Consider the following 27,312-nt stretch of genomic DNA (forward strand, 5'->3'; position numbering starts at 1 on the left):
ATGGACCATTTTATTCTCCCTCTGGCAGCAGTGCAGGAAAGCTATTAAGATTTTTGCCTGAGACATGTCTTCATGATGGAGCATCAAACGCTCCAACATCAGTGTAATAACCTGGATCACCGTTACTCAGAGTAAATAAAGTTTGCTCTCCTTGTTTGCTTGCAATACCAATTTGATTCTATCAGTGGCCTCATCTAAAATTGAATTTTCTCCCCCAGTATCTATCAACTCATCATAACGCTGCTCGGAGTAGATTAGTCTTGACACTCGTTGTGGTAGACATCAGAGTCTGGAAATCCTTCTGAGCAATTAAAGGGTGCTGTTTTGTCCTTTGAGGGCAACAGTCAAGTTTACCTGATTATTTGTTTGTGTATAGATTAGGACAGCATTTCCCAGACTGTATTTTATGAGCTTTCTTTCTTTCTTTCTTTCTTTCTTTCTTTCTTTCTTTCTTTCTTTCTTTCTTTCTTTCTTTCTTTCTTTCTTTCTTTCTTTCTTTCTTTCTTTCTTTCTTTCTTTCTTTCTTTCTTTCTTTCTTTCTTTCTTTCTTTCTTTCTTTCTTTCTTTCTTTCTCTGTCGTTCTCTCTCTCTCTTTCTTTCTCTCCCTCTCCCTTTCTCCCTTCCTCCCTTCCTTCCTTCCCAGATCTTGCACTTAGGTAATGTCTCACTATTCTTACAAGCAATGCAGGTATGCACTTAAAACCATCCAATATGAATTGGATAGCACCTGAAAGATAATCTAATCCAATTTTCTCCACTGAGGCAGGACTTATTTCTAAAAGACAGATTCATAAACAGTTCATCTTTTGAATTCAAAACTATCTTCTGATATAATGTTTTCCCACAGGGGGTTGACTTTGACCTTTTAATTGCATATGAAACCGTTGCCCCAAAATATAGATTTTGGGGCAACGCTTTCATATGTGATTTTGGGGCAATGATTTCACATATGACAAAAAAAAATTCTTTATGTGGTGGTGATGGTGGTGGAGAGAAAGGTATGAGAAACCCTGAAAATGTTAGATTATAAATTACTTTGAAACCTATTCAGCTAGCTTTTAAAAACAATTATTATTTAAAAATCTCTTTGCCTCTTTCCCACTCAAACAGGACCCCCAAGGCACATTAAAACAAACATTTAAATGTTTATATACAATATATAAGTATATATACAATAATTCAGCAACAACACATGTCACCCAAAAACCAAAGAGGAAACCTGTTATTGGATGTATGCTGAACAGAACAAAAAAAAAATCTTCACCTACTGTCAGAAAAAAATAATAGAGGAAGACAAATCTTCCTCGGCAGGCAATTCCAAAGTTTTGGTCCCATCACTGTAAAGGCCCTTTCTTGGGTTGCCACCCATCTAGTTTCAGATGGCGGAGGTACTTGAAGCAGAACCTCAGAAGGTGACTGGAGCAGATGGGTTGGTTCATATGGGAGAAGGTAGTTCCTTACAATATGCTGTCCCCAAGCTGTATAGGGCTTTATGCAAGGGATTACAATAGGGTATAATGCAGTCCACCTTCCAAAGTGGCCATTTTCTCTTGATCACCTGGGGATTAGTAATCCCAGGGATATCTCCAGCCACCACCTGGAGGTTGCAAAGAGAAGAAGAAGATGATGATATTGGATTTATATCCCGCCCTCCACTCCAAAGAGTCTCAGAGCGGCTCACAATCTCCTTTACCTTCCTCCCCCACAACAGACACCCTGTGAGGTGGGTGGGGCTAGAGAGGGCTCTCACAGCAGCTGCCCTTTCAAGGACAACTCCTGCCAGAACTATGGCTTTTACTTTACTTTACTTTACTTTATTCGATTTATATCCCGCCCTACCCCACCGAGGTGGGCTCAGGGCGGCTTACAACAATAAAAGCTAACAAAGGTCGATTTAAATACAATTAAAATTATACAATAAAATACATAAAAGCCTAAAAATACATAAAACTCACATCGATATACACTATGCTACTATTACTTAAATCAGTCCTTCAAATTTCCAATATTCGGTAATCTGATGTTTAAGATTTAATAATCAGGCATTCTGCTCACAGTTAATTATATGCCAACCGGAAGAGGGTTGTTTTACAGGCCCTGCGGAACTGTTCAAGGTTCCGCAGGGCCCTCACCTCCTCCGGGAGCTGATTCCACCAACAGGGAGCTGCAATCGAGAAGGCCCTGTCCCTGGTCGCTTTCAGACGGGCCTCCTTTGGCCCAGGGATTATAAGGAGGTTCTGAGACCCCGACCTCAGCACTCTCTGGGGGACATGTGGGGAGAGACGGTCCCTAAGGTAGGCAGGTCCCAGACCATAAAGGGCTTTAAAGGTCATAACCAGCACCTTGTACCGAACTCGGTATGTTATCGGCAGCCAGTGCAGTCCTCGAAGCCCCGGCTGGATGTGCTCCCGTCTAGGGAGCCCTAACAACAGCCGGGCAGCGGCATTCTGCACTAGCTGCAACTTCCGGGTTCGGCACAAGGGCAGCCCCATGTAGAGGGCATTGCAGTAATCCAGCCTCGAGGTGACCGTTGCATGGATCACTGTTGCCAGGTCGTCGCCCTCCAGGAAAGGGGCCAACTGCCTTGCCCGCCTAAGATGAAAAAATGCGGACTTGGCAGTGGCTGCTATCTGGGCCTCCATAGTTAGGGTAGGCTCCAGTAGCACCCCCAGGCTCCTAACCCTGTGTGCCGCTGACAGAGGCACACCATCGAGGGCCGGTAAGGGAATCTCCCTCCCTGGACCACGGCGACCCAGGCAAAGGACCTCTGTCTTCGTCGGATTTAGCTTCAGCCCGCTCAGCCTGAGCCATCTAGACACGGCCTGCAATGCCAGGTCCAGGTTTTCTGGGACACAGGCAGGCCGGCCGTCCATAAGTAGATAGAGCTGGGTGTCATCAGCGTACTGGTGGCAACCCAGCCCATATCTCCGGGCAATCTGGGTAAGAGGGCGCATATAGATGTTAAACAACATCGGGGATAGAACTGCTCCCTGAGGGACCCCGCAATCCAGCGGGTATCTTTGGGACAATTCACCCCCAATCGCCACTCTTTGTCCCCGACCTTTGAGGAAAGAGGTAAGCCATTGTAAAGCCAACCCCTGAATCCCCACGTCGGCAAGACGGCAAGTCAGCAACCGATGGTCGACCGTGTCGAACGCTGCCGACAGGTCTAACAGCATCAGTACCGCCGAGCCGCCTCGGTCCAGATGCCGCTGGAGATCATCCACCAGGGCAACCAGCACTGTCTCCGTCCCATGACCTGGGCGGAAGCCCGACTGATGGGAGTCAAGGACGGAAGCATCCTCCAGGAAACTCTGTAGTTGCAACGCCACTGCCCTCTCAATGAGTTTACCCAAAAAGGGTAAATTCGAGACCGGCCGATAGTGTGCCAATTCGGCCGGATCCAGTGTTGGTTTTTTTAAGAGGGGACGGACCACTGCCTCCTTAAGAGGCGTTGGAAATTGCCCTTCCATCAGGGATCTATTTATGATATCCCGTATAGGATACCTAAGCTCCCTCTGGCAAGATTTAATAAGCCAGGAGGGGCAAGGGTCCGAATTGCAAGTTGTAGGGCGTGCAGACAAGAGGATCCTGTCAACTTCCTCCAAGCTGAGAGCGCCGAAACCATCCAGAATACAATCTGAAGACAGGCAAGGAGCCTCGGGTTCGGATACTGTCTCCAATATGGCGGGGGTGTCGCGGCGGAGCGACGCGACTTTATCTGCAAAAAATTTCGCAAAAGCCTCACAGCCTATTTCCAATTGACTAACGTTTGGGCTGCCCTGTGGCAGCGTTATAAGAGTCCGAATTATGTTGAACAATTGTGCCGGGCGCGAAGTTGCAGATGCAATCTTAGCCGCAAAGTATGTTTTCTTTGCGGCTTTGACTGCCATCTCATAGGACTTCATACACTCTCTATAAGATGTTCTAGTCGCTTCGTCTCGAGTACACCGCCATTGCCTCTCTAGTCGTCTGAGTCCTCGCTTTAGTTGCCGCAACTCCTGGTTATACCAGGGTGCTAGCTTTAGGCGAGGGCGCAGAGGACGTCTAGGTGCAATCTCATCGATGGCCCTGGAGAGCCTATCATTCCAGGACTCCACCAGGTCATCGAGAGAGTTGCCAGAGGGCCAGGGATCCCGTAGAGCCATCTGGAACCGTTCGGGGTCCATCTGGCTCCGCGGGCGAGCTAAAATAGGCTCGCCGCCTAAACGGGCTTGGGGTGGGATATTCATACGAGCCTTAAGGGCATAGTGGTCCGACCATGGCACTGTCTGAGCAGTAATATCGTCCACTAAAATTCCCGCCGCGAAGATCAGGTCTAGCATGTGCCCCGCCTGGTGGGTAGGCGTTGTAACAAACTGGGAGAGTCCTAGCGTCGCCATGGATGACACTAGGTCCATCGCCTGACTAGAGGACATGTCATCGGCATGGACATTGAAGTCACCCAGGATCAAAAGCCTTGGGTACTCCAATGCCCAGCCTGCTACGGCCTCCATCAGGGATGGTAAGGCGCTGGCTGGTGCGTTAGGCGGTCGGTACACCAGCCAAACCGCCAACCCCTCCCCAACGTCCCACGCCAAACCGGCACATTCAATGCCCCCGATCTCCGGAGGCGGGAGGGCCCGAAAGGAGTAAGCCTCTCGTATGAGTATGGAATGGCTGACCCAAGGCCATTCCAGCAGGTGCAAGTGGAGGAGTGGGGAATCAAACCTGGTTCTCCCAGATAAGAGTCCACACACTTAACCACTACACCAAACTGGAAGGGAGGAAGGGAGAAAGAGAGGGAGAAAGAAGAACAGTAGGTGTTATACCCCACTTATCTCTATCTTAAGGAGTCTCCAAGCGGCTTACAATCACATTCCTTTCTCTCCTCACAATGGGCACCTTGTGAGGTAGATGGGGCTGAGAGAGCCTGAGAGAACTGGGACTGACCCAAGGTCACCCAGCAGCTGCATGTGGAGGTGTGCTGAAATCAAACCCAGTTTTCCAGGTTAGAGCGCACCGTTCTTAGCCACGATACCACGCTGGCTCTATACTGACAACCCGTATTAACAACTAAAGACAAGATATTGAAACTTTTGGAAGCTATGAATGTTTTACAAAATAGGATAGGAGATAGATAGGAATATATCTAATTATTTAACCTTTTGCAGCTCAATAATAACTTGTTTGACATGTTTTAGTTTCTTCATATCCTTTTACAAATTGATACTGGCTGCTTTTTCAGATTGTATTAGTGCGTAAGCTGCATTTCAGTTGCCTCATATCTAAATGCTTCAGATGGGCACTTCTTTACATTGCTGCTTTTGTTTTAGATTGTACAATTATATACATTAAATTCAAAAAAGAAAATTTGAAATCCTTGAGGAGGAAACTTGAGTTTGAAATAACTTTCATGGGAGAAGAATCACAGAGGAGCAATCCCAAACAGGCCTACTACTTTTCGTTGGGGCTTACTCCCAGGAATATGTTTTTAGGATTTCACTGTTATAGGAAATGTTATTTCAGCTTAGATCTCTCATGAAATAGCATAGCTCCAATAGAAAAAGCCCAGCAGGAACTCATTTGCATATTAGGCCACACCCCTGATGCCAAGCCAGCCGGAACTGCGTTCCTGTGTGTCCCTGCTAAAAAAAAAAAAAAAAAGCCCTGGCTCCAATAAGATTTCAATTGGGGCAGTGTTATTCCACCCATCTATGCAATCACTCAACAATTGCAACAGCTCGTATAGAACATTCTGTATCCTGAGAAATTTTGAGCTTTTTCGTTTTCTAAAGAGGTTACCAGCATTTGTGACTGAAGAGCTTTAAATTGTATTGTTAGCGCTTGGTGAAATCACAGAAGCCACAGGAATGCAGATGAGCAGTTCCAGTAATCAGAGTTTAAGTTATGCCTCTTGATTTCTATTCCCATTTGCTCTGCCATATGCCCTCACGGTACTCTCCAGACAAAAAAGAAATTAAAAAACCTGCAATTTTTGAAAATGTGTGTCTTGGAAGTAGAATCAGTTATGCAAAATAAGCAACTCTATGTTGATTGCATATTAGAAGGGGATGTCCCATGAGGAACCACAGAGTCTCCTTTGCGTTCATCCTTTTGTCCTCCTTCTCTCTCTTACTCTTGTCATCATACTGAGAGGAGGCCTAGGTATCCATCTGGGTTGCTATGACAAAATCTTGAAAATATTTGCTATGACAAACTCAAAATCTTGCAAGATGACTTCATGAGGCTTTGGAAGCCATTTTGCCCTGCATCCGTGGGTTCTCACATGCATATTGTAAGTTTGCTTGCATGCAAAAGCATGTTCCATTTTCCTGCCACAACTTCAAGGTATAAAACCCAGCCTCTCAAGTAACCAGCACCTTGGGGTACCTGATAAGGCTGCTTCGAAAGAAGCTAGGGTTGAGGACAGGGAATCCCCTGGTTTGGAGGCCCTCCCCCCACTTCAGGGTTATCAGAAAGTATGTGTGTGGGGGGTTGAATGTCTGCTGGTCACTCCATTATGCCCTATGGAGACCAGTTCCCATAGGACCTGCATGGCCAAACTTACTTAAAGTAAGAGCCTCATAGAATAAACATCAGATGTTTGAGAGCTGCAAGATATGGAGAAATATCACACACATGTACGTCTTTATTAAAACTTTCAATACTTTCTTTGCACAGAAAGATAAAATATGTATGTATGCACTTTTCAATGCAACAATGCTAGAAGGAGAGTTTTTTAAATAAAGCTGGGAGTAACAGTCCCTATAAGACCAGCATAGGGAAAGGTTAGGGCATTATTTTTTAATACCAATGGGAGAAGGAAACACACATGTACCATATAGATCACTGACCTCTGCTTGCATCATTACGCATCTCTCTTTGCCTTGACACCAAGGTTAGTAAATACAGCTCCTACAAGAGCTATGAAATGAAGGGGAACCCTCCACTGCCCTCTTTAATTCCATCCCTCCTTCCAGTGGCTCCCTTGGCTCTTGTGCTCTCTTTGCCCGCTCTAGGTTTCCAGGCAACCTCTGCGGTGGAAGAGATGAACTTGCAGGCCTGCTTATTTCTCCCTTTCCCCCCACTTCACACAAATAGTTGCCTACCTATAGGTCAGCACTCAGAGACTGACTGAGGTCCTGATGTTGAGCATGCTTACTTGAGACTAAGCCTGCATTAACTTCCTCCTTGACCTCCAGGAGCCACACAATATGTGTGAAAGAACTCATGTGGCTCTCAAGCCACAATGTGATCACCGCTTCTAACTTTACTGATAGCTTATAGTGTCTGTAGCTTTTACACATATGGCTACTGGGTAGTTTGCATGAGCCCCTGTTTGGTTTCCCTAAAATCTTTAAGCAGCTAGATCCAGGTGGGCAGCTGTGTTTGCATGAAGCAGTATACTCAAATTTATCCTAAGCTTTTTCAGAGGAGTTATTAGCTAATCAGCTGCAGCGATTTATCATTTACTGTTTCAGCACTGCTGTTGAGTTCTCCATGGTGGAGAAAAACACATTTCCCTAAAGAATGTCATAGAAAAGACACAAGATGATAGCATAAGAATTTATATGCTAGTCCCATATTCCCTTACCAGTCTGGATCTTCTGAGGCACATTTTTATCTGTTGTGATGTACTGGTTCTTGTTTGCAAAAAGATAGAAACCAGCCTCTAAGCAGCAGCTAATGAGGAAACAACAGAGGTAGAAACAGAAGGCTCTTAAAAATATTTATCAGGGTTCTTGAAGGCTGGAATGTTTTTTTGTTTTGTTTTGTTTGAGCCCAGAAAAATAATAATCAAGAGCAAGCCATTTTTATTCTCGCTGAGTAGCAAATCACAGTTTCATCGGTTTTAGCTTGTAACTGCTTTTCTTATTCACTGGCTCATAACATAATGTAGCAACAAGAATGATGATCTTCTCAAAGTTCTTTTGGGCTCATAAAAAAGTGGAATTTGAAATGGGATATCACTTCTCTATTTATCTCTCTCTCTGTCTGTGATATGTTTATCTCATCCTTCATCCGAGAAGTCGGGGCAGTCTGGTATACACTCCCTCCCTCCATTCTCCTCCCTCGAAATAACTATGTGCTATTAGCTTTTCTGCTAGCTCAGGGAAGGGAGCCTCTTTTGAGCCCTGGATAGATTGTGCCCACTATCATAGGACACATGTGGACAGAACGCCATGCTGGATGGGCTGTACTGAGTTGAATAACTGCACAACACCATCCATCCTCCCTCTTGCACCAGCATAAGTGGTGATAGGATCCAATGGTCTGTGATGTACATTAGGCTAAAGGAAAGTGACAGGCAAAAGATCACTCAGTGAGCATCATGGCTGGAAGGTTTGCCAGGCCACAGCCTGCAATGCCCAGGAGGAAAACCTGAGAGATGGGGACAGGCAAGCTATGGATAGTCCTTAAGAGGACTGGCATCAGTTTTGGGTTTTCCCTGGAAGTGATGTCACGTTGTTGGCCTGACGGTGGTTTTGTTGTTTATTTCTCTCCCATCATTGCTCCAAGCAGTGGCAGGAAGAGAGGTTTGCTGGCAGAAGAGAGTAGAATATGTGTCAACAAGCCACAAGGAGGAGATGATATTGGATTTATATCCTGCCCAACACTCTGAATCTCAGAGTGGTCACAATCTCCTTTACCTCCCCCCCCCAAAAAAAAAGACACCCTGTGAGGTAGGTGGGGCTGAGAGAGCTCTTACAGCAGCTTCCCTTTCAAGGACAATTCCTATGAGAGCTATTGCTGACCCAAGGCCATTCCAGCAGCTGCAAGTGGAGGAGTGGGAAATCAAACCCAGTTTGGGAAAGACTGGAGAAAAGCTGTGGAAGCACTGGAGATGCCCAAACGCACCATGATACTGTGGAGAAGCACTGCAAATTTGCTCTTTCCAGTAGCATCTAACCTATAACAAATAATCTATGAAGGAAAAGCCCAAATTAATAACATGAAATTCTTGCTATAAACAGCCTCCTACCCAGGGTAGCCAACCTCTAGGTAGTAGCTGGAGATCTCCTGGAATTGCAACTGATTTTCAGGCAACAGAGATCAGTTCCCTTGGAGAAAACGGCTGCTTTGGAAGATGGATTATATAGGATCATGCCCTGCTACAGTCCCTCCCCTCCCAAAACTAGGCTCTGCCTCCCCTCCCAAATCTCCAGCAATTTCTCTACCCAGTCAGGCAACCCTAAAAATGACCTTTCCTGCCTCTTGTGTCCATGCAGCTTCTCTAACATAAGAGGAAAGATGGGTGATTCTGACCTCTTCTCCCTCATCTCTTCAGACCCTTGACCTGCATGGCTATTAAACCCCTAGTCTTCTTCAAGTTTCTGAATCTAGTTTCTGGGAGGCTGAAGTGACAATTGGGCAGAAAGGAAAGGAAAATGCCCAAGCCTTCCACTAGTGGTCTATAGGATCCAACACTCAAGCCTTACAAGGCTCTGGAATAATATATATTTGAGCCATTTGTTCGAATGGTCATATTGTTAATATGAATATTTGTTTTCGTTTCTTAGCTATTCCTCTGGGAATTATAGTTGTACGAGGAGACTGTGACTTGGAGACTTGTCGTATGTATGTGGATCGTCTGCAAGAGGTGAGTTACTGCTAGTAAAGTAGATTATTAGGAAATTAGCTTTTCTTGCTAAACAACCCTAGCAAGATAACTAAGCAGAGACAAAGTAATGCCACAAAATGAAGTTTTCTTACCAAGAATAAATGGACCTTCAAGAACTTACAGGGTTCTTTGTACCGGGTCTACAGTAAACTCCAGGAGGATTGGCTGCATCAGGGGTGTGTGGCCTAAAATGCAAAGGAGTTCCTGCTACAAAAAAAAAAAAGCCCTGGATACAATCAAATGCACATCCCTTCGAGCTGCATAGGGCTATTAAGTACCACCACTATAAATTAGTAGGAGAAGGTGAAGTATCAAACCTCTTAGCTCAGTACCTGATTTGGATCCAGAATGGCATTGTTCAGGAACCATTTTTTAAAATTAATTCCAAGGCTTAGTTCTGAAATGAGAATAAGGGATTAAGATGACAGTACCTTTGAGTTTGTGTAGAGGGCATTTTACTCTCAGGCAAATAACAGCAGCCATCTCCAGTTTACCATACATCTGGGATTAGGGGAAATTGGTTCCTGGATAAAGGGTATGACCACTTGATAGTCTTGAGTCTCAAGTTTGTTTGTTTGTTTTAAGGCAAGGTAAGTGAATCTGCAAAAATAAGAACTGATATCACACCTCTTGGTCCTGCCATTGACCTGTATGTTTTTATAGGAAAGATGTGTTCTTTACAAATATAAACATTTCCCTTTAAAATGTTAAAAAGAAAGTAGAGAGCCCACTTTCAAATAGCAAAATAATGGAGGTTGAAGGGTTAAACCTGGTTTCCCTTGCAGCAAATTCTTGTTATTTATTATAATACTTATATGCCACTTTTCTCAGCATCAATCTGAGGCTGCATAAGCTTGCAATTTGCACATCAGGCCTCATTTTGTACAGGAGTGGAGCTCCAAAAGGTCTGAATGTTATTGTGCTCTTTCTTTGTTACCCCCTCCCCCCCAAAATACTTGCTTCTGGGCTCTATTATTCAACCCCCATGTGAGAATTTTGCTGAACTCTAAGATTTGACAAACTTTATAATATTCCCCCCATAAAAATGGGAAAATAACAAAAACATATAAAGCAGACAGATGGAAATTTTCATCATGCCACTGTGGCCACATAGGAGAAAGTAATTGAAAAAGTATGACGGGAATAAGTTTTTATTATGACAATTATAATTCAAGAAGCATTTTAAGGGAGATGCTGAGGTGATATAATTTAGTACACCTTCTGGTGATGTCAGGGGTGGGTGGCATATGCAAATGAGGTGTGCTAATGAGCTCGGGCATCTCTTTTTCTACTAAATGACACCTGGTGCACATTATGACAGAACAAGATCTGTGATCTTATCTGTTTGGGCCCTAAAATAGGTTCCACTTTTATATTAAAGTTGAACATCGTTTTCTGTGTTCAGACGACAGTATTGGAAGGACCAGTTGTAAAAGGTTAAATCTTGTTTAGATCAATTTCCAACAATGTCTATGCAACAGAATTCTTGTGTGGTGTTAACAGAATCTTTGCCTGGTCTTTGTTACATCATTGTTGGGATTTCTCTGGGGTCACTATTTTATATACAAATAATAATGTTATATTACTTTTTTTTGCTTAGGATGCAGGCTAAATCTGGCCTTTGATTCATCACTGTTTTATTTTGCGTTTCTTCCATTAGGATTTGCAATCAGTAACTTCATCTACACAGCGAGTTCACTACCAGGTGAGAATAAGAGCATAAGGAGTACAAGGAAGTCTGTAAGCAAAAGTGTTTCAATATTTTATGGACTACATTTCTCATTGAATGAAGGAGAAACTGGGATCATGCCTGCTGCTCTTGCCCCTAGCTTCTGCACATTCAGTAGAAGATCTGAACAGAACATCTACATGTACACATGTATGTACATAAGCTTTTCCCATGTGCTTGGAAACACTGCCTTTTACATGAATCCCAATCCAATTGAAAGGGCCTTCACATGTATACTGTGTGTGCACATCAGCTGTATTCAGACCTTCACTAGGCCAGGAGAAAGGACACTGTGGGAGATTCAAATTCTTCCACCTTACTTGCCACATATTTGTTGAATATTGGCACAGCATTGTTGTGCAGTGGTTCAGGATGTCAACTGGGAAGTTCACGGCTCAAGTCTTGCCTCTTCTGTTAACTCTCTAGGTAGTGTAAGACTAATCAGTTATCAGACTCAACATGCCCCCTCGTTGCAATATAGAGCTAATTCTGAACCAGCTTCCAACTTTATTGCATGGATTGCTCGGATAATATGCGCAAAGTGTGCTGAATTCTCTAAAGTGCTATATAAATGCTAATATTCAATATTTTTATTAGAGTTTCTGCAGTAGTCATGATTGTAAAGTGTTGCATAAAAAGGAAGGGTTGTAGACCTCAAATATATTCTCTTAGGAAACATTCCATAATACAGCTAATCATAAGTGCAGTAGACCATGGAAAGAACAAAGAGCTATGCAAGTTTTTTCATTATTATGCCATGAAGAACTGGGTGATTGCTGGATATGCCAGTAGATACATATAAAAGCCCAGTACCATGTTTCCATAATACTGTTGCACAAACAAGAACTCATGGTGGGGCTATAGAGGTACAAGCAGGTTTGATTCTCAAACCTACTCCAGTTATTTGGGTTAGGCCCTTCTTGGAGGAAAGGAGATAGGATCTAAATCAGAGGTCCCAAACATTTTTGAAACTGTGGGTAGCTTTAGAAGTCTGAGACAGGATGGTAGGCACAACCACAGAATGGCTGCCATGGGAGGTGTAGTCAGAGAGAGAATAAAGCCAGCACTATAATGGTAGCTGCTGCCAGAATAATATCATTTTAATCCATACGGCCAATCAGAAACCCTACTGAGCAAGAGTTCCACCTGAGCCCAGTTGGTGGGTGCTATGGTGCCCATAGGCACCACAATAAGGGACCCCAAAATAAATGTTTTGACAAATAACTGTAATTGGGACAAAGTAAACTCTCTCACGTCATAGTCCCCTCCCTCCCATCTATTTTACATTCCTTTTACCCCAAGGGGCAAATGGGTGCTGAAATTTTACAGCCATCTTGAACTGTTGTTTTTTTTACTGTTACTGGTATTTTAATATTGTTTTATGTTTCCTTTATTGTATATTTCTGATGTAAGCCGCCAATAAATTGACTTTAATAAATAAAACAATCAATAAACATTTTGCTATCAGATTTTTGAGGCCAAATGGAAACCATCTTCCATCAAAAAAACAAAAATCACTGCAATGCAGAGTACAGTTTAGCCCCAACATAAATGATGTCATTGAAGTGATGTCAGTGCTTAGTTTTTGTGGCTCCTTCTTATGTGCCTAGGGAAATCCTGTTCACCACTTTGGGGTCAGGCAGCAATTTTTCTCCTGACCAGTTTTGCCAGGGATCCTGTGGGGATGTGGGGGGAGGAAGTATTGTGAATTTTTTGCATTGTGCAGGAGGTTGGACTATGTGACCCTGGAGGTCCCTTATGATTCTAAGAATACAGAATTTGCTTCTGACTTTCACAAGTGCCTTTGAACAAAAAGGTAAAATATTGACCTTAAGAGTTTCTCTTCTGATGAAGAATGGTCCAGCCTACTCTATGACTCTAAGGGGAGGGACGGTGGCTCAGTGGTGGAGCATCTGCTTGGGAAGCAGAAGGTCCCAGGTTCAATCCCCGGCATCTCCAAAAAAGGGTCTAGGCAAATAGGTGTGAAAAACCTCAGCTTGAGACCCTGGAGAGCCGCTGCCAGTCTGAGAAGACAATACTGACTTTGATGGACCAAGTGTCTGATTCAGTATAAGGCAGCTTCATATGTTCATATGACAATCCCATGGGAGGGAATGCAACTTGTCAGTTTGCACAGAATCTCAATGTACCCTTCCCCTTGTGATAGGCAGGCTTCAACCCTGCTTATGATTTGGCTGGTTACATGTACGAGCCATTTCATTATTTGCAGCCTTTGTCACAGTCTGGCATTACACCTTTGCATGACCAAAAATGTAATGCAAGGCAGGATTATGCAGATGAAGGGCTGAAAATATACATATGAGAGCAAACTCTGGGATTTTTATTTTATTCATGTCTATGGGAGAAAGGGAATGGAGTGTAATGAGATGGTTTATTGAAAGAGGGCCAAAGGTTTCTAGGACAGCATTTTGTGTAGTATTTCCAGTTTAATGTACAGATTTCTTGCAGTTGCTCCAGTGTGCGTTTCCAATCTAGATGACTAGTTTTAAGCATTAGCTTTCTAGTAGGCATTTACGTGTTATAACTGGAGTACATGGAGTTGGATATTTCTCCAGTTTTCCCTTAAGAAGTATTCTCCTGTTATTACTCTTCTGGACTTTCTATATAATTTTACATTGCAGCACATACTCAATATATAACTGGAAATGGAGATTTGGACCGATTTCGCACTCACCCTTACACCGCTCTCATGTCCATCTTCTTAGTGTGGTATCCTCCCGATTTCCCACTATTTGCGCCGGGGCTGCAGCAAACATTGCGGTTTTCGCGCAGCAAACGGAAACTACTAAAAACCAGTTTCTGTTTGCTGCACAAAAACTGCGATGTTTGCTGCAGCCCCGACGCAAATAGTGGAAATAGGGAGGACGCTGCGTTGAGAAGATGGACTTGACAGTGGCGTAAACTGAGCGTGAAATCAGCCCTAGATTAGAAACAGAACACTGATAGGAGTCCTTGTCTCTTTTTCATTCTCCCACCTTTCTGTTTGAATTTTTCATGGGGAATATGGACTCATGTTGTGACAATCACAAGGGATGGTATCAGATTGTCTTCTTTGGTCCTACTACAGCTTGTTATTCCCAGAGAAGTAACACAGGAGGCTGTTGAGCATCTCCACAGAAATGTAGCATTCCACAAACACACTCCCCCCCTTTATTTTTGTTCCATAGAACAGTCACTTCCACAATTTCCAGTACTTGTAAGAACCTTCAGTCATGCAAGAAAAGTGTCACTTTATCATCTAGTCTATAAAACATTTGGGTGGTGATTCAGGAAAGGTCAGATGTTACCAAGTTCTGTTGAATCCAAGATATCAAGCTGTACCTGACTAAGTCAGGCCCCATTGTTTTTAATGATATTCTGTCTTGGTTCTCAAAAACAACATGAGGTGGTAAACCTGATGTCATAGTTTACCATCACAGGCTCCAAGTAGGAATTTACCTGACTGAATGCTCCTTTATATAAAAAATCTCTCTATTCATAACACTTAACACTAAGTAGAAGAGTTCTAACTTTGCTCTCTCCATAGTGTGCTGGTTTTTTTGTGTGGGAGATTTTTTTCCTCATGGGGTGCATTCAGACATAGGGTGCATTCACACTACACTAAATAATGCATTTTGCAACAGGATTTCTGCTATTCTTACACAGTAAAAATCCAGTTGCAAAACACATTATTTAGTGTAGTGTGAATTCACCCATAGTCTACCACCTGCAGTCTGAAATGGTACAGTCTGGAAACTCATCGCCTCATCATGGGCTGTCTCTCCCTATCTGATCCTGTGCACCAACTGATCTTCCCAGCCACCCTTTCTTTCCATTCCTTCTGCAGAGAGATGCAATCTATAGTGTCCCTCTCTAGAGCATTTTCCATAGTCAGTCCCAGCTCTTTGGGCCAGACTGCCTTTAGTGGTAAGAGCTATCCTTCTTTATCTGCATATAGCTCTGTGGATTGGATCCTGCAACCTGTCACCAAGAGGTGACACTTCCTTCCTTTTCACCCCAACAATCCCTTCTGACCCTAGGAATGTTGATTCCTGATGTCTCAGGACATATATGGAGTAGTAGCTCTGCAGATCAATGGGATGCAGTTAGGAGGGGGATGGGGGAAGGGGACAAAAATTTCCCTTGATGCCTCTTCCATCAGTGGTTCAGATCATTGGATCCTACCAATATCACTCCAGAGAGCATTTTGCTGACTTATACTACATGTGGGTGTGCATTGCTGTTGCACCAATAATGATGTTGATTTGTGTTTATTGTGAATGGGCACAATTTTTGCAATCTGCCTTGGGCCCACTATGTAGAGGGTCCAGTTGTAAATAAATATTTTAATAATTCAAATAATAAATGTGTTGTTTGTGAAATCTAGGTATTAGTCACAGTTTGTTCTTTGATGTTCTTGGTTGCAACCAGCATTGTATAGCAAGTACCTCAGGCATTATCTCTTGTTTCGATGGTTTCAGACACTGATGTTAAAGCACATGGCTGGGAGGCATAACCTAAAATAGGAGCTGTTTCTTTCTCTGCCCCTCTTTCCTTTTGTTGTACCGACATCTCTCTTATGCTTGTTGGCTATGTCTATAAACAGAATACCCATCTGCTTCTCCGAGGAAGGCAGCTTGAAGTCTTTCACATCATCAATACTTGATGATGTTTCATTTTGACTGTGCTCCTCTTCTGTAGTTTATGGGTTTTCTCAGATTTATATATTCTCCAGAAGTCTTTACTGCAGAGTGTCTAGCTAAGGTTAATTTGGGGGTTCTTCCACAAACTGCATTATCTTGTTATCTACCCAGTATAAATTATGGAAAAGGGGAAAGAGCAGGATGACAACGAGCACTCAAGTCATTTAGTTAATAGAACTCTCACTAATAAGGTGTCCTGGGCACTTTTAGGCATTATAAACAAAATACATTTCCCTCTTGGGTTTCCTCTGGAGTTTGGAATGTATAGAGTCAGCAGAAACCATTTCTGCAGCCCAGAAAAGAAGAAACTTGTTGCCAGATACCCATTGTGCTCTCTTCTAATTCTCTGATGTTTGCTGATCTGGTATGTTTAATGCATTAGATATCCATCCTCATGGTGATTGATAGCTCCTCCAAGTTTAGCTACAGAGTCAGGTTGGTCTCAACAGACGTTAGGGAGAGAGAATCACTGCATTCCAGGTCTGAAAGTCTGCCTGCCAAAGCTAACTCTCCCAGGCCCTGTTCTGTTTGATGCAACTTCGTTGCAAGCAAAGTCAACCTGCTTCTCTATATTTCTCATTCTCTTGATCTTTTTAAAGATAAAGCTGTGACTGCAGCTGTAATAAACTGCATGTGGGTTGAATGGCGACTTCATTTCATTCTGCCATCTTGCTTACTGGGTTTGGACCAAAATCTTTGGTTATTTGGTGCTCTTGGGGAATGGAGGTCGCTGACTAATCAAAGAGGCATAAAGCTCCAGCTAATGTCTTAGCTTTGAATTTGCTGGGGGATTATGTAAGGAGGAGAGCCCCATGGCACAGAGTGTTAAAGCTGCAGTACTGCAGTCCTAAACTCTGCTCACGACCTGAGTTCGATCCCTGGTGGAAGCTGAGTTTTCAGGTAGCTGGCTCGAGATTGGCTCAGCCTGCCATCCTTCTGAGGTCAGTAAAATGAGTACCCAGCTTGCTGGGGGGAAAGTGTAGATGACTGGGGAAGCCAATAGCAAACCACCTGTAAAAAAAAGTCTGCCATGAAAATGTGAAAACAACATCACCCCAGAGTCGGAAACGACTGGTGCTTGCACAGAGGACCTTTTCTTTCCTATGTAAGGAGGAGGTTAGGAGGAGTACATATGAACATATGAAGCTGCCTTATACTGAATCAGATCCTTGGTCCATCAAAGTCAATATTGTCTACTCAGATTGGCAGCGGCTCTCGAGGGTCTCAAGCTGAGGTTTTTCACACCTATTTGCCTGGACCCTTTTTAGTTGGAGATGCCAGGGATTGAACCTGGGACCTTCTGCTTCCCAAGCAGATGCTCTACCACTGAGCCACCGTCCCTCCCCTATGTAACATTTGCTTTTCCAGTTTGCACAAGAAAGGAAACTAGTGGATGATGATGGGCAGTTGGCGTAAGTCAAGCGCAAAGGTAGAAGTTAATAAGAAGAATCTTGCATGTTTGTGGTGTTGAGGGGAGGGGTGATGTTAGTCAAGGAAAGGTGTCCAGAACTTGTGGCAGCTTCATGCCAAAATAATGAGCATCGCCCTGCCTGTGAGAAATTAGAGAGGAACTTCGATAGATGCGGTGGTAATAATTTGGTGGTATAAATGTCTAGGGAGAGAATTCTGGCTCGCTGCATAACATGACTACCTGTTTGAGTTAGAAAATAAAAGTTTGAGGTGTCTACCACAACAAAAATGATAGATACAGGTAGGTAGCTGTGTTGGTCTGAAGCAACAGAACAAAATTCAAGTCCAGTGGTGCCTTTAAGACCAAGAAAGTTTTATTCAATGTATTAAACGTCCATGTGTACCAGTCCATGCATATGGCAAATGCAATCTAGCTAAGCAGTCATCTATTATTCTCTAATACGTCTAGATAGATTTTCAGTGTGTGGTAAGGCAATGTGTAGTATAGTCTTTGTTACAAATTAGAGACCAATGAAGAAATGGGAGCGATATTTGACTGTCTGGCCTTCTCATTGATTTCACTGTGCAGCCAGGGGTAATCTGTCAGTTACACTAAACCAGTAAGAGCTACTTCATGCATGCAAATGCCCAGGATTGTAGCCAGGATGAGGCCTGGGATGCTGGTTTGTCTGACAGCCGCCCTGAGCCTGCTTCAGCGGGGAGGGCGGGATATAAATAAAATGAAATAAATAAATATATAAATAAGATTTGCTTGAACATTTTTACACTTATGATGCAATAGCTATCATGTAAAGAATTAGAACTTGTTATTGGAATGAGAAAAAAATATGGTAATTGTCCAACAACCAAGTGGTGGCTGTTCAAACTCCTCCCCTTCTTTGGCTTTTCTTGGTTCTAATCGCACGAGCTGGACAGCTCAGGCTAGCTCAATATTATTTTATCTCAGAAGCTAAGCAGGGTCATTCCTGCATAGCATTTGGAGAGGAGACCATCAAGGAAGTCTAGAATTGCAGCACAGAGACAACCAATGGCACACCGCCTCTGAACATCTGTTGCCAGAAAAACTCCATGGTATAATTGTAAGACAGCTGTGGCTTGATGGCAAAAAAAATATCACCTAATATCTCCAGTTTCCCTTATTATGCTTAAATAATTCCGGCAGGGCATCTCTTTTTAGATACGATGATGGTGAACATGGCAGGGTGTTTGAAGTGACAAAGGATTAATTTATAAAATTACTCATTTAAACTAGTGTTTGCTGTAACTAGGTAAAAGCCTCTATTTTTTTTAAAAAAATGCTAACCCTTCTTAAGAACTGAAATTCAGTTATATGCCTGAACTTGGCAACATGTAGATAATGAAGAAAACATTGATTCCCCCTCTGCCCTCATCCATTTCCTTGAGACTACCTGGAAATACAGCAGCCTCACCAAATGACTTTCTACAGCTGGCTGCTTGCCAGCATACATCATCTCACTCATTCAAAGTGTGGGATGCCTCCCCTGAAAAGGATTGCTTTTGAGATTATGTGATGCTATATGAAAGTTCTTTCTGACCTCCAGTGGCTTTTTCACCAGGGTTGCCAGCCCCCCAGTCTGATTGGGAGTCCCCCCACTTTTGCAGGCTCTTTCCTACCACCTGCCAGCTTGCTGGCAGGGGGAAACCTTGCCCATAAATGCAGTGTGATGTCATCATGCCACCAACAATGCATGGTGATGCTCTAGGTTTTGGACAAAACTCTATGGTAAATTTGGGCTCAAAATCATAGAGTTTTGCCCAAAACCTAGACCATCACCACACAACATTGACAATGTGATGACATCACTTCCAGGTGATGCCACATGTTCTTTGCATGCATGGCAGAAGACCCCAGGGAGGACTGGGGATTCCCGTGCCAGATCAAAGGTAGAACCTGGCAACCCTGTTTTTCACGCATGCCACCCATCCTCACTGTTAGTCTTTCAGCCATGGAATAGTGAAGATATGAACTTGCTTGACCTGTCAGGAACAAAACTCATTCCTGATGCTGATTGTAAAGAAGGCAATATTAACCAAAGCTAGATATTGTTCCAGTTGCTATAAGTGATGGGAAGGTATATAAAGTGCCTTTAAACTCAAACCAGAAACAAACCTAAAGCTATACATTCTGTGAGAGATCTGACATTTACTTTAACATTAAAAAGTGGCTGTGGGGAGTAAATCTTAATCCCCTTGTCCATGTGCCTGCGCCTGAAGCATGGCTGGTTTTTAACATTTGACAGGAGGTCTCACATAATATGTTGCTGGAGCCTGAGTCCATCTTTGGTGGCAACAAAGAAATGATAGAGACATCTTTACTGTATAGTTTTTCCTGAGGAATGTTAATTGTCAGAACAAAAGAAAACCAACAGGGATTCAAGATAAGCACAATCACTTGTCTGCATCTGAAACCTGGAGGAAAAGAAAGATGAAAAACCTCACTCAGGTTCTGACAATAAGAGTCCATCACACTGAAGCCCATTGACTTCTGTTTGCTTTAGACATCTAACATCGTGGCCCTGAATGCATTATTTCTGAATCTGATCTAGGCTTTGCATAATGGAACAGCACCAATGAAATCTTGCAGAGTATTTTCAAGAGTATCTTAGGTTTCAGTCTTTATCACTCCGTGGGACAACAGATTGATGTTTGACTGTTTGGAGCATAGATCTTCCCTAAGCAACATGCACTGTTTAGGAATTCATCTGAATGTTAATGCTGTGCTCTTGAAAAATGTTTCATCTAGCAAACCCATTTACCCTCCCAATCATTTTTGCGCTAAATGCGCCTCACAAGCATATCCATAGCTTTCACCCTTGTCTGCCAACCTGACAGTGGCAATCTGAGATATGTTATTGTGCAATGAGATATCTGGTTTCAATTGCTGTCTTCCTGGATGTCTTCCTTAGCTGGGTACCATGTCTATCAAATTCTTGCATTAATACTCTTTCCATAACCATCTCATTAAGATAGCAGAATAAATTACCACCCGTTGTGAAGTTCCTTTTATATTATTTGCTTTCCATATGAAAGCTAGTGTGTAATGCAAACACACTGATGTGCAGACAAACCTTTCTGCACATAGGATGCACACACGCCCTAAATAAATAGTCAGAAGTGAGCAAGGTAGTTGTTCCTGTAGATCTGAATGAGGAAAACATACAATATTGGAGTGCATGGAGAGGGGGAGGATAAGATTATTTTTACACTTCTATCCTAGTGCTACTCCTTGGCATAGGAGCCAGATTTATGCTCTTTGACATGCCACATGTGGCTCTTCTGACTTCTTTTCCCCAAGGCTACAGGATCCAGAAAAGTGGACAATTTCTTTAGAAATTGGAATAGTGTTGTTGTTACTATGAGCTCAAGTTAAAACTGGTGGTTTGTGTGTGCGTGTGCATGTGTGTGTCTGAACCTGTAAGACATGGCTATCTATGGTGACTGATCCCTACTAGGTGTCTGGAGGATATTCAGAGAGGTACCTGAGTAAACCCTGGCTGCCCTTCAGCTGACATTTCAAAGAGGTATCCCATCCAAGTACTTACTAGAGTCAAGCCTTCTTAGTTTCCGAGATCTGATGAGATAGGGCTTGCCTGGGCTATCCAGGCCAGGGCAAGATAAAACTATTCTAAAACATAGCAAAATTTGCCCAGGGTGATTATGTAAAGATTGTGTAAATTTAATGGGCTTATATTTAAAGCTGGATCTTTAAAACATGCATCTGAAAAGATGGTGGAATGGACCACACCACAGTTGAATGCTAACCCATTAAAAATGACAACAACTTCCAATATTGGTGGGAAATAACTATGGAAGCTCAGAGGTACTCTCGTACTTTAAAGAATTATATACTATTATTTGGGTGTGGTTGGGTATGTGTGTGTGCCGGGCATACAATAGTCATGTGGCTTTTTTGGTTGATGGAAGCTGTAAACGTGGTTATCCGTGATCCACAGAGTGAGTACAATTGTTCTATCCTATCCAGGATCAGGAAACTTCTTTCCCAAGAGTACTATCTGTACAAAGACTTTCCCCTAGATGGTGCTTCCTAGATGGTAAGTGTGAATATTTCTTGTTTTGTTTCACTTATGATTTTACAAGCGGTTTTGATTTGCCAGTTTCACTGGTGAATTTATAAGATCTGCTTGTATTGTATATGTGCATGGACTACAGTCATAATTTATAAGTGCTGATGTATAGAATGAATGTCAGTTATGTGCAAAATGCCTGTTTATTAATGCCCAAATAAAGTAAAAAAGGGAATGTGAAAAATTCTGCGCAACAAAACAGAATATGCTTTTTTTTTAAAAAAAAGTATCAAGGTTTTGATTTGCACAAAGCAGAAGCAAAATCAAAATCACAAGGCTGAGAAATTTGAAAGTAGTCCTCTTCTTTAAGGTAGACTTCTGTTGTCCTTGCAGCAAACAGAGATATTCATCAGCAGTAGTTTGTGCAGCAGTAGTATGTGCTAAAAGGATCTATGGGTCTTCATGGACCATACACTGAACATGAGTCAGTAGTGTGATGTAGCTAAAAAGGCAAATAGGATTTTGGGCTATATCAAGAGAAGTATAGCGTCCAGATAATATGAAGTGATGATATTGCTTTACTCTGCTCTGGTTAGACTTCACCTAGAGTATTATGTTCAGTTTTGGACACCACAATTTAAGAAGGATGTAGACAAGCTGGAATGTGTCTAGAGGAGGGCAACAAAGATGTTGAGGGGTCTGGAGACCATCCTATGAGGAAAGGTTGAAGAAACTGAATATGTTTAGCCTGGAAAGGAGACAACGGAGAAGTGATATGATAGTTGTTTTCAAGTACTTGAAGGGCTGTCATATACAGGATGATACAGTGTTGTTTTCTGTTGCCCCAGAAGGTTGGACCAGAACCAGCAGGTTGCAATTAAATCAGAAGAGTTTTCAGCTAAACATTAGGAAGAACTTCCTGACAGTTAGAGCAGTTCCTCAGTGGAACAGGCTTCCTTGGGAGATGATGGGCTCTCCTTCTTTGGAGGTTATCCAACAGAGGCTGGATTGACATCTGACAGCAATGCTGATTTTGTGAGATTAGGCAGATTATGAGAGGGAGGGCAGGAAGGGTTTTATCAGTGCTACAGTGTTGTTGTTTTTTGCCACCTTCTGGGCATGGAACAAGGGTAACTGTGGGTGTTGTGGGGGATGGTATTTGTGAATTTTCTGCATTGTGCAGGGGATTGAACTAGAAGACCCTGGGAGTCCCTTCCAACTCCATGATCCTATGATATAGAAAAGTGTTCTAAGCATATCTACTATACACACACAAACAGGGCTTTTTTTATAGCAGGAGCTCCTTTGCATAAGCCACATGCCCCTGATGTAGACAATCCTCCTGGAGCTAACAGTAGGCCCTGTACTAAGAGCCCTGTAAGCTCCAGGAGGATTGGCTACATCAGGGGTGTGTGGCTTGGTATGCAAAGGAGTTCCTGCTACAAAAAAGCCCTGCACACACACATTTCTTCCCTTATGAGTGACTATCAGGACAATAAAGTGTTAGTGATGAGTATAGTAAATTTACTTGTGCTGTTTCAAGGCTGGCTTCATGCAGGGCTATCCTTAGGAGATTATTCTTAATAGTGTTTTAAGAAAAGGCAAGAGAGGTGCCACTTCTTGCATCTATAAAAACTGTTAATGGGAGACAGGAGCATCCCATTCTTGATTGCTGTAAACTACAGTAGCTGATGATTACATTCAAAGTCTTTGTGAAATTTCATACAGCATGGTTCTAGTATACAGCAAAGTCCTTTCCATACTTATAGAATAGACAAAATTGGGATATGGCTTCTCATTAATAGCAACTGCCTTAGAATCTCAGTAGGTTTTAATCTATCTTTATCTTTCACCAGCTCTAGGAGGAGAGAGGGAAAACACACATCAATATAGGAATTAAAAAGTAATTGTCATGCTAGGATTGCTGCAAAATTAATAAGCGAAAAATGTAGAAGCATTTACTTTCTTTTTCAGTTGGACTTTTTCCTTAATATATTTCCATTGTCTATACTTCCAGCAACTTCTGCTGATCGCTTTTACCGCATCGACAGATCTCAGGTACATCTCAATTTTCCTGTGTATGTAGCAGTCCTTTTAAAAGATTGTGGTAGTTGTACAGAGTTGGATATTAACCATTATGCTGAAGATGCAAAGGCATCTGCCAAACTGGCGCTTCCTGCTATTATCTTCAAGCTTCAAATTATCATTAGGCTATCCTATGTGAATCTTGCTGCCACCTCTGTCATTTTAATTTTTTGCTGATGTCTCATGAAAGCCTGCATGGAAATTGTGGGACATGATGTATACAAATCAATTCACAATGTATACCTGTGTCATGACCTAGAACGTATTGATTTATTGATTTGAAACATTTCTATCTGCATAATCAAGGTCCTCAAGGAGAATTTTGGGCCAATAGCTCAGTGGTAGGGAATTTGTTCTCTGACCTGGACAGCCCAGGCTAGCCTGATCTCAGAAGCTAAGCAGGGTCAGCCTTGGCTAGTATTTGGATGGGAGACCTCCAAGGAATACCAGGGTTGTGACATGGAGGCAGGCAATGGCAAACCACCTTTTGAACATCTCTTGCCTTGAAAACCCTATGGGGTTGCCATAAGTAAGCTGTGACTTAACAGCACTTTCTACCACCAAGGAATATGTGTTGTGTGCAGAAAGTCCCAGATTCCATTGTTGGCTTCTTGAGTTAAAAGAATTTCTAGTAGTGGGAAAGGCCTTTCTTTGCCTGAGGTCCTGGAGAAGCTACTGACAGTCATGGTAGACGGCCTTAGGTAAGATGCGACCAATAGAACAAACTGTCTTTGACCGATTTCTCACTCACCTTACGCCGCTCTCACATTCGTCCTCTCAGCGCAGCTTCCTTCCGATTTCCCACTATCTGCTCTGGGGCTGCAGCAAGGATCGGCGTTTTCACGCAGCAAACAGAAACTGGTTTTTAGTGGTTTCTGTTTGCTGCATGAAAACACCAATCCTTGCTGCAGCCTCAGGGCAGATAGTGAGAAATCAGAAGAAAACCATGCTGAGAAGACGAACGTTAGAGCGGCGTAAGGTGAGTGCGAAATTGGTCTTCCTGTTTTGATAGGAGCATTGAGGAAACTTGGTGGACTTTAGTTAAATATTGGATCTTCAAATACAAAAACCAAGCTGCTCTCAAGCATTACTTTAATCATGTTTGATTTTTAATTTTTTTTTCATATAGTGGAGTTTGAAATGAATATTCAAAAGATTCCCCTTTAAGTTGTCACAGGCAACCAATCAAAGTGAAAGAACATTTAGAGCAAGGAGGATCTGGTATGCCTTACAGGCTAAAACCAGTACGTTGTCTAAGAGTTCAACTTCTTGCTTATCTTTCAGTATTAGAAACAGCTGCGTTAAAAAATCATGGTGTTTATCTCCTCTTCCTGTTTACAACCCTTCTAAAATCCTAATCCTCTGTAAATGAGATAATATAACTCTGGGAAATAATGATGAAGTTATAGGCCTGCTGCACAAAATCTTCACAAAGTTGCATCATACTGACAATGTTTGTGAGAAATCTAGGACATGTCAAGTTTGGTAGATGTTCACTGAAAATGTTGCGGACATGCAAGCAGCTCTTTTTGGACTTTTATATTGAACAACAGTCTGTGTCTATGAAGCAGCAACTCACCAACAAAATGTTGGTTTATGTTTCTTGACTACTGAGACATTTTTAAAAAAGCTTTGCATGGCCATATATGTCTCTTGGTTTCCACAAAAAGGCACTCCCCAACCCATTCTGCAAAATGATTAAAATATTGTGATATGGCCATATGGCAGCAGCATGACCACAGTGGGAAGTCTTTTGAAATCTAATTGCAGCCCACTGCTTTGTCTAATATGTCTCATTCTGTTGTACAAATCTTACACAGTTCAGTCCTCTGTTTATTTTGTTGGAAGCTAGTTCCACTGAATCCAGAGGCATGTACTGTCAATGACATAGCAGTAGAAGTGCAGCCTTAGTCGATAAACTAGTTCAGAAACACGATATATTTCATCTTCATAACAACACATGGCAACCAGTGTTCCTTCTAAGCTGAGTTAGTGTGAGCTAGCTCAGTTTTTTAGCCTCTAGATCACACATTTTTGTCTTAGCTCAGGAAAAATGGCCCCAGAGCAAACTAATTTATGTAGTAGCTCACAACTTTAATGCCAGTAGCTCACAAAGCAGAGTTTCTGCTCACAAGACTCCACAGCTTAGAGGGAAGTATTGATGGCAACTAATTTTGTTTTACAGATAGAAAACCGAGTCTGAAAGATTCCGACTTGCTCAAGGTTGCTCAGCCTTAGCTGAAATTTGAAACAGGTTCCCTCTGTTTGCAACACACTGCCTGCATCTAGTAGTCTCTGTTCAACTCACAGTGATCAGTTGAAAATTCTGGGCATGTGGCTCCTGTGGCCACCTGCCAGTATGTACAAGATTCATCTTCTGTATCATTTTTTGAATATATTCCTCTTTTTTGCCCAAAGCTGAGTGGTGAACACATGATGCTGCCTTATACAGAGTCAGACCATTGGTCTGTCAAGGTCAACTCTGATTGTCAGCGACTCTCCAGGGTCTCAGGGCCTTTCACATTGCCTACTCTCTGATCCTTTTTGAACTATAGTTGCTGAGGACCAGGGGTAGAATTCTAGCAGGAGCTCCTTTGCATATTAGGTCACACACACCCTGATGTAGCCAATCCTCCAAGAGCTTACAAGGCTCTTTTTTGTAAGCTCTTGAAGGATTAGCTACATCAGGGGTGTGTGGCCTAATATGCAAAGGAGCTCCTGCTAGAATTCCACCCCTGCTGAGGACTGTATCAGGATTTCTGCATAGAAAGCTACCACTGAGCCATGGCCTCAGACTTCCACTGGAGTAGCACTTGGGGTGGTCTTTGTGGTGTATTGTTGGTCAGGCTTGACCAGTTAGACAGGCAGTTGATATGTGCAGGGTTTTCCAAATGCTTTTCCGGCAACCACTATTATTGCGACAAAAGCTCACATTGCCTTAAAATCTGGAATTTGACTTCAGTCCCTTTATGGCAAAACCTATAGAACGATTGCTCACGTTAATGCTGTTGCTTGCAGGAACATTTACATTTTGTGACAGAAATTTCGCAGGACGAGATTTTTATCCTGGACCCAGAGCTGGTAGCAACACAGTCGGCAGGAACGCCTCCAGGAATGCCTGATCTGGTAGTAGAGCAGGCCTCTGGGTAAATATCCTTTTTTCTCCTTTGATAACATCTGGAATTTTTAATCTCTCTATTTCCTCTTCTGGCATGCATTGAGAGCTTCACCATATGGCAGCTTCCTGTATTGGCAGTTGTGAAGAGGGCATGAAAAAGTGGTCCTCCCTTTGTGTACAGCTGCCTTTCTTGCCTCTGACTGGGATAGTTGCCATTTCAGTAATGTTACTCATCAGTTCAGATGGTGATTATTTGTATCATATTGATAGTTTATTTATTATTTGTTTATTTAAAACATTTCTATGCTTACTTTTCACCCTGTTCTGATCCCCAGGGCAACAAACATTAAAATTAAAAGTGGTTTAATTGCTGTTTTAATGTCTTTTTTGTGAATTTTAGCTCTGGTTTTAATTATTTTAATTATGTTTGATGGGGGTTGTGCATAGGGGAGTTGGTTTTAAAACATTTTAAAATGCGATTTTTATTTACATTTTAATCTGTCAGCCACCATGGTGACCCTCGTAAGGGCAGAAAGGTGGGATATAACTTTAATAAATAAATAAATAAATAGCAAGAGTTGTGAATAAGACATGAG

The 27,312-nt window shown here is 42.5% G+C and overlaps 1 protein-coding gene across 1 annotated transcript in view; it reads left to right on the forward strand.

The window, feature by feature from the left end:
- DGKI (diacylglycerol kinase iota) overlaps positions 1-27,312 on the forward strand; it is a 398,043-nt gene that overhangs the window by 294,022 nt on the left and 76,709 nt on the right. Inside the window, 5 exon segments of the mRNA XM_060245690.1 lie at positions 9,504-9,583; positions 11,265-11,309; positions 21,471-21,540; positions 23,531-23,571; positions 26,617-26,744. Coding sequence (XP_060101673.1) covers positions 9,504-9,583; positions 11,265-11,309; positions 21,471-21,540; positions 23,531-23,571; positions 26,617-26,744 — 364 coding nt within the window.

This window comes from Heteronotia binoei, chromosome 8, assembly GCF_032191835.1.
Source record: "Heteronotia binoei isolate CCM8104 ecotype False Entrance Well chromosome 8, APGP_CSIRO_Hbin_v1, whole genome shotgun sequence".
NCBI classification, from domain to species: domain Eukaryota; kingdom Metazoa; phylum Chordata; class Lepidosauria; order Squamata; family Gekkonidae; genus Heteronotia; species Heteronotia binoei.